Source organism: Octodon degus, unplaced genomic scaffold, assembly GCF_000260255.1.
Source record: "Octodon degus isolate 3935 unplaced genomic scaffold, OctDeg1.0 scaffold00110, whole genome shotgun sequence".
Classification (NCBI taxonomy): Eukaryota; Metazoa; Chordata; class Mammalia; order Rodentia; family Octodontidae; genus Octodon; species Octodon degus.
Window position 1 is genome coordinate 10,189,279 of NW_004524686.1, and position 8,243 is coordinate 10,197,521.

At 51.2% G+C, this 8,243-nt stretch overlaps 1 protein-coding gene across 1 annotated transcript; it reads left to right on the plus strand.

The window, feature by feature from the left end:
- The first annotated feature begins 4,890 nt into the window (after positions 1-4,890).
- On the plus strand, positions 4,891-6,375 carry Gpr101 (G protein-coupled receptor 101). Its single transcript, XM_004639360.1, has one exon. It carries the CDS (start codon positions 4,891-4,893, stop codon positions 6,373-6,375), a length of 1,485 nt encoding a protein of 494 aa, XP_004639417.1.
- The last annotated feature ends 1,868 nt before the right edge of the window (positions 6,376-8,243 follow it).

The following is an 8,243-nucleotide window of genomic DNA, read 5'->3' on the forward strand; positions in this document are numbered from 1 at the left end:
ATAAAATATTTTTTTAAAGTAACAGGGCTGGCCAGATAGCTCAGTGGACTAAAGCATCTGCTTAGGCAGAGTGCAGCATCCAGTTTGATCCTGGAGTGCCTTACTGGCCTGGGCCATGCTGAGACTGATTGAGACTGGGCGTGGTGGCACACTCCTGTAATCCGAGCACTTGGGAGGTTGAAAACAGGATCACTATGAGTTCCATCTAGGAGTACAGGGTGAGACCCTGTATACCCTGTAGAGCCTGTACCAAATACATAAAAAAAGTTTTAATAAAAAGTAAAAGGGTTTTGTATATAGCTTATTGTGAAGGCTCTGGGTTCAATTTTGAGTACTTCAAAAAAGAAAGAGCAAAAAAATGGGGATTAAGGAGGGAGGGATGGAAAGAGGAAGAGAAGGGGAAAGAAGGACAGTGAAGGGAAGAAAAGGGAGGAGAGGGGAAGGGGAGGGAAGGGAGGAAAAGGAGAGGGGAGGGAGGGGAGGAAGGATAAGGGAAGAGAAAGGAAGGAGAAAGGAAAGAGAGGAAGGGGAGGAGAGGGAAGGGGAAGGCGAAGGGGAAAGGGAAGGGGAAGGAAAGAGTTCAAGGATATCAGCTCAGTTTAGACTGAAGGGTACCAGAGAAAGGTACCTGATATTTAACTGCTGCCTTCAAACCTCTCCCTGTAGAGAAAAATGTCTTGCCCTTCTTTCACAGCACTTTCCTGGCTTTCTTAGCGTCTCTGCAAGCAAAACACCACGCTCTCACCTGTAGAAGCCTCCTGCTATCCAGACCCTCCCATACCCCACCAACCCTGTAGCAACCACCGGTGCCCACTGCTTACTGCAGCTGCAGCCTCCATGGCCCTTCCTTCTGAGGCAGCCACCTTTGACAAGTATCTAGAGGTTTTATTTTATCCTCTGCTAGATTCAGGCAGTCTAGGGCACTCTCTGAACCATGAAGAAAGGGAAAGAGGTCAGGAAGGTCCGGACTTCATCTCTCGCTGCTTCTAACAGCCTGACAGTCTCCCAAGTGACTGTGCAATCATCATGGAGCCTGAACCCACTGCTGCCCAACAGTGCATGCCGCCCAGGATTCTGCGCCATGGCCAACACGAGGCTGGGAATTAATAACTGTGAGTGATTATCATGGAAACTGTCTCCAGGAAAAATGACCAGGTTCTTACCATTCAACCTTGGGAAGATAAAATCAGGACTAGCAGAGGAAAAAAAGAAGAAGAAGACAAATGATCTAAAGAGTAAGTGCAGGATCGGAAACCAAAGGGCATCTTGGGACCTGAAGATACACCTGCTTCATGTCCCCAGCCTCAGAGACAGGAGATGGGAATGAAGATGGGAACTGGCACCAACTCAGCACCCTGTGCTCAGCTTGTACTATGCTCAACACCTCCAGGCCTTTGCTCCTGGTCATCATTGGCTTGGGCCCTATTTATGTCTCTGCTCTGACCCCCTCTGTGTGGCCTGTTTGGACCCTTCTTGCCTGTCTGGCTACAGCTTCCCTTCTGCTTTCTCCACCCAACACCCCATTGGCCCCACCCCTTGCCCTGCTGGGAGACTCCAGAGAAACAGAAACCTCCTCACGTTTGCTCTATGTAAAATCATCAGTGAATAAGAATGCCAAAATATGTCATTGTTCAGGTTGAGTAATGGGAGCACGCTGGGTGTTTATTTATTTGTGCTCCTTAGACTAATGCACCTTTGAAATTGTTCATAACAAAACAGATCTTCCACAGCCCTCCAAGGATTTCAGCCTGAAGCCCAAAGTCTCCAGATTGGCACTGGAGCCCTCTCAGCATCTGTCCCTGCACAGCAGACTGCAATCATTCTTATCTTCCCAGCCTAGGCCTGCAGCAAGCTTCTGAGCCTCTCTCTGCGACCTTACCTCCTCACAGAACGCCTTTCTCCCACTCTCCTCTCAGCGCTTGGAAACCCAAAGTAAATGATCCCTGATCTGGGACACCTGCCCAGACCCTTCCCTGTGCTGGGGTATAGGGTGCAGCTGGGAAGGGGCCACGTTGAGCCCTGGTGCCTTCCCAGGCCTGATATAGGACAAGCACCCAATCCAAACGGGAGGGAGAACAAATGCTTAGTGCACTCTTTATTTGAACTTGGACAAGGAGGGTAATCTCTCTTCGCTTCTGCTTCTGACTCTATAAAATGAAGATATTAGCAATATTTCTAAAGCTGGGGAAGCAGTAACCATTCCGTTGTATCCTCTATGTAAATAGCTGAGAGGGAAAGACAGACAGACAGACAGACAGACAGACAGACAGACAGAGAGTGTTAAAGACAGGAAGGCTTCAATCAAATCATACCATGGAGAGAATAACGCAGCCTGTCATCTATGAAATGCTCCCAAAACCTACACAAAAGACTCTGCTGTTTAACTCTTCCTGGGTGCTGAAGAAATTTCTGAAAAATCGTTGATGCTAAAGTGACGATTCCTCCTTTGCGCTCAGGGACAATTCTTACTTCCAGGGGTCTTAGAGGTGAGGACCAGAGCCCAAACCCTCTCTCGGAAAGGCCTGTGCAGCTCTGGGGCCACAGCCTGGCCCCAAATCCTGGGGCTAGGAAAGCTCGGGCTTTGCTCAAAAATCAGCCCGAGTGACAATCCCCACCCTGTGAAGTCTTGTGGCGCCAGGAGTGGGTCGCAAGGCGAGAACATCGGACGAACTCGGTTGCAGTGCCACCAGCGCCGCTGCCGCCCCCGCCAGCCCCGCTTCTCTGGGCGCCTGTGGCCTCGTGCGTCACCGGCGCGGGCGGGGGCCGAGGGGGGGCCCCCGCAAGGTGAGGGCACCGCGCCGCCTTAAGACGCCGCGCGCCCCCGCCGCCGCTCAGAGCTCGCAGCGCGGCGCGCAGGTCGGACGGGCGGGCACAGGTACTGTGTCCCGCTCTACGATCCGGCCGCCCGGTGCGAGGGAGCTCGAAGTCGCAGGCGCCAGAGCTCAGGACCGGCGGACGAGCCCCGAGGGACGGGGAGCCTGCAGCGCGACGCCGCCCGCAGCAACAGGTAAGTGAGAAGCTCGGCTCGGCCCGGCTCCAGCCCCGTGGCCCCGAGCACAACCAGCCCCGAGGTCCAGCTTCGAGGACAGCCGGCCTGTGGCAGCCCGACGGTGCGACTGCGCTTGGCGGCCTGGCCCGCCTGCCCTCCGCCTGGCTGGGTGGCCCCTTCTCCCGGTCCCTTGCACTTTCCCGTGCGCCCCACCAGTCCCCTGCGTTTTCCCCCATCCTTCTTCTTTCTCTCTCTGCTCCCCACCCGCTTTTCTCATTCTTTCTCGCTTTTCAAGTCTCTCCTCCTCGGTCTCGGTCCCGCGAGGGTCTCCAGGTCTTTGTCGCATGGCCCACTCTCTTCCTATCTCCCGGTAGCGCTCACTCTCTCGCTTCTGTTGATTCTTCTTTCACCCGACTCTCTCCCTCTCTGTCTCTCACTTTCTCTAGTCTTTCTTTCTCCGTCTCTCACTCCCCTTTGTCCCTGCGTTGTCCTCCCCCTCAAAGAATCCCCGCCACCGGTGCCCGCTCTTCCTCTCGCATCTCCCCTGTCCCCAGCCCCACGCCGCAGCAGACTTGGAGTGGGGTGCGAGGATGCTGAGTCGGGGGGGTAGGCATCCGCCTGCACCCACTCCGTGTCAGCTGCCAAGAACCTAGACGCTGAATTCGCCAGAGAGCCCACGGTGGCCACGGAGGCTGCTGGTTTCTATGGCAAAAATAAAGTTCACGGAACACAGAGATCCGAAGGGACAGACCCAACCCGAGAAAACCCGAGGTGAGGGGTTGTGGGAGAAGGATAGAGAGATGCAAGAGGCGTGCACATGCTCAAAGATGGATGGTGCCGTGTTTCAAGTGTCCCGAGGTGGGCAGAGCGAGAGACAGGAAAACTAGAAGTAAGAGCGTGCACGTGCCTAAGAGATACCTTCAGCAGCAGAGAGCCAGAGACAGGTACGACCTAGCTAGCGAGCATAGCGTCCTGGAGACCTGGGAGAAAGAGGCGAAGCCAAAGCGGTATAGCCAGAACTTAAGCACCTGGGCAGGAAAAGCACAAGAGGAGACAGGGGAAGCAGGGGCAGAGAGATGTGTACACATGAGACCCGACAATGACCCAGACACTCGCAGAGACACTCATACAGCCAGTGATACCCAACAGGTTGCTAGGGACTCCCAGAGATGGACCACTCTCAGGGAAATCCACTGAGATAGGAATGCAAAAGAGAGAAACTGCTTGAGGGGGGAGCCCTGGGGAGCAACATAAACTGCACGACGCAGTCACACACCAAGAGACTTGGAGGAAAACAGGGGAGAAGGCACAGCTCCTGGTTCCAGAGAAAGTGCGCTGGTGGAAAAGAGAAACTGGAGGGGGAGTAACCGGCAAGGGGACAGCTACCCACTGAAGGAGGATGGGGTGACGGGGAGACAGAGACGGGGTCCTAGAAGTAGGACATGCCCTTGCGAGACACAGAAGAGATGGAGATCTATGCGAGTAAACAGGTGGGTACAGAGTGCATACGCACACATGTGCAGTGGCAGAGCGAGCCAAAGACACCAAAACTCTAACTGGAGACACGGAGTAAGAGATGCCTTAAGTGGGAGTACACAGTGGCAGGAGACACAGACAGGAGGAAATCAGACCTGAGCAGAGAAAGACAGAAACTTGGAGAGACAGACATAGAGCCAGAAAACACGCACCAGCGGGGCTGCGACTGCGCAGGGGTACAAGGGAGGTGTCCTGCAGCAGCGCTGCTGGGCGCCTCCCAGGCTTCTCTTCCAGCCGAGGGACTAACTCCGCCCACGTGTCTCTTTCGTCCCCAGCATAGACACTGTGCGCGGTCTGTGCACCCCTTCGCTGCCCGCCGGTGCCCGCACTGAGTCGGCCCCGTCTCTCTTTCACCCGCCATCGTCATGACACCCACCTGCAACAACGACACGCAGGAAAACACCACCACGCAGGCTTGCACACCCCTTTCCAAAATGCCTATCAGCCTGGCTCACGGCATCATCCGCTCCACTGTCCTGCTCATCTTCCTAACCATCTCCTTCTTCGGCAACATAATCCTGGTGCTTGTGTTGCAGCGCAAGCCGCAGCTGCTGCAGGTGACCAATCGATTCATCTTTAACCTCCTCGTCACCGACCTGCTGCAGATTGCTCTTGTGGCCCCCTGGGTGGTGGCCACCTCTGTGCCTCTCTTCTGGCCCCTCAACAGCCACTTCTGCACGGCCCTGGTTAGCCTCACTCACCTGTTTGCCTTTGCCAGTGTCAACACCATAATTGTGGTGTCCATAGATCGCTACCTGTCCATCATTCACCCTCTCTCCTACCCAAACAAGATGACCAACCGCCGTGGTTACATGCTCCTGTATGGCACCTGGATTGTGGCCATCTTGCAGAGCACACCCCCACTCTATGGCTGGGGCCAAGCTGGCTTCGATGAGCGCAATGCCCTCTGCTCCATGATCTGGGGGTCCAGCCCTAGCTACACGGTTCTCAGCGTCGTGTCCTTCATTGTCATCCCCCTGACCGTCATGATTGCCTGCTACTCTGTGGTGTTCGGAGCAGCCCGGCAGCAGCACGCCCTGCTGTACCACGGCAAGAGCCGCAGCCTGAGGGTGCGGGTGAAGGACCGTGTGAAGAACGAGAATGAAGAGGAAGCAGAGAGGGTTGAGTTCCATGATGAGAGCGAGTTCAATGGCCAGGATGAAGGCGAGGTCAAGGCCAAGGAGAGCAGCTCAGAGGCGGAAGAGGAAACCATGAAGAACGGCAAGAAGGGGAAGAGGGGAGGAGGCGTGCAGCTGAGTGAGTGTATCGAAGAGGCCAGTGGCAGCCAGGTCGGTGTTAGCTCAAAGGCAGACAAGGGCCAGGCAGAGGTACATCAGTGCAACATCGATGTGGGTGAAGATGACATAGAATTTGGTGAGGATGACATCAATTTCAGTGAGGGTGATGTCGAAGCAGTGCGCATCCCAGAAAGCCTCCCCTCAAGCCGTCGGAACAGCAACAGCCACCCTCCTCTGCCCAGGTGCTATGAGTGCAAGGCTGCTAGAGTGATCTTCCTCATCATTTTCTCCTATGTGCTGTCCCTGGGGCCCTACTGCTTCCTAGCAGTCCTGGCCGTGTGGGTGGATGTCCAAACCAAGGTGCCCCAGTGGGTGATCACTATAATAATCTGGCTTTTCTTCCTGCAGTGCTGTATTCACCCCTATATCTATGGGTACATGCACAAGACCATCAAGAAGGAAATCCACAGTGTGCTGAAGAAGCTGTTCTGCAAGAAAAAGCTTTCAAGAGGTGAAGATAGCCACCCACATGTGCCCAGAAGTGAAGCTGGTTCAGAGAGAGGAACTGAAGGCAAGATTGTTCCCTCTCACAATTCCGCTACTTCAGCTTAAAGTTAGTGCTAAGGCAAACCTTGCACTGTCCACAAGACAGAAAACAAGAGCAGCTTTTTTTTCAGTGGACCACCCACACTCCCATTAATGCTGACCCACACCATTTCAGGCAAAGTTGTTGCACACGAATCCCTTTCCACCACAAGGTAGATAAATACTTGGAAGACTTAGGAACTGGGTTCTTCGCTTAAAGGTGTGCCCCTCAAAGCATGAACTGGAGGATTCTGACTGAAAATTTTCCCCCAGAAAGTTATTTGGCTCTAAATTTCTTAAAGCAACAAGGGTTATCTATTTTGGACCCATAGTTGACAATCTGCTTTTCTCCCCAGAGCTAGAACATGACACTTTAGTTCTGATGGAAAGGGAAGATGATGTTTGTGGAATTAAAAGACTATTTGGACCTCAGGTCAGGAGCTTATGAGCCAGGGCTTAGTTTATGTTCAAGTGAAAGAAACCCAGTGGACCCAATCATCCACATAGCTCAAGAGGCAGACCCTAATGGACTGATGAGTGCATGAGCCAAATTGTGAACTGAAGAGCCAGACAGTCTAGTGCAAAGACTATCATGAAAACTACAATAAAAGGCCTTCTGTAGTTAGAATACCAAGAACAAGAACATTTCTAGAACCTGTATGAAATGGGAAGCTAGTCCAAAGGGAGAGATTGTGAACACATCTTTGTGGCTAACCAGTTGGCTTTTTTCCCTCAAAAATGCTAGGTTATACATGGGCGAGGACTGAGCTCTTACCATGGAAGTGGAAAATTATCAGCGGACTCTAAAATAATTTCTGTCTCCTATTTGAATAATAGTGAAATGGAAATCATGCAACTATTTTCCAATTTCCCCCTCGTGACTGAATCAGTATGCTCATAAGAATGCTCCAGATCTCTTCCAATCACTTGCTTTACTCTGTTTTATTTCAGGTTAAACTTTTGATCAGACAGTATTTCCAGGGGGAAAAAATGAACTAGGAGTGGTCAAAGTTCTGAAAAACTCACACTGCCAATCAGGAGACTCTCTTTTGTGTTCCTGAACTCCTAGGCGAGAAATAGGGTATCCACATGGGACAAGTAAGGCAGGATGAACATTTTCTTTCCTCTACCAATACCCATGTCTTTTTGGCCCGTGGCTCTTCCTAAAGCTTTTAAGCTCTCTTCAGATATGGGGGAGAATATAAGACAACGAGGAATAACAGGATGATTTTATAATACCTGACAAATACTGACCTTTCCTAAATAATCCAAAAATCAAAGCATTCAGGTCAGACATATCTTAATTATTGCTGATGAAATGTATCCCTTTGGGAAACTCTTTATAAATATCTAAATTATCCCCAGAGTAAACACAGAAGAGTATTTTTCACATTTCAAACCTGAAACCACTTTGGGCAATGATATGCCTATTTCAGGGGGTACAGACCAAATAAGTGGAGCCAAAGCATGATTAAGTCACTGGTTTTGTTCCTCCTGAAATCCAAATTAAAGCAATTCTACAGCCATGAAGAAATCCACTGTTCATGTGGGTGGAGGGAGAGAACAGAGTATTTAGTTGAACAAAATAGTTAACCAGCTGGTTTTGTATAAATATGGCTATATTCAGAGTTTAGCCTCATTCTAATGTGATTGCTATATCTTTATGAAGACTCAAATTTTCATTTATATGAATGTCCAGATCATATATATATATTTCTTTTTATCGCTTCCTCTTCACAGATTCCAACATGAGTTTCTCAAGGGGGAGAGATAAACAGCAGTATATTTGGGCTATGAATATGGGAACTTGGGATTGTCATATTCAGGATGTAGGAAAAGAAGGGGCATAGAACCAAGTAATATCCAGCTGAGCTGTCAAATCAGGATGACCATGG

Coding starts and splice junctions, on each gene's coding strand:
- Gpr101 (XM_004639360.1), top strand. CDS start 4,891: ATGACACCCACCTGCAACAACGACACGCAGGAAAACACCACCACGCAG.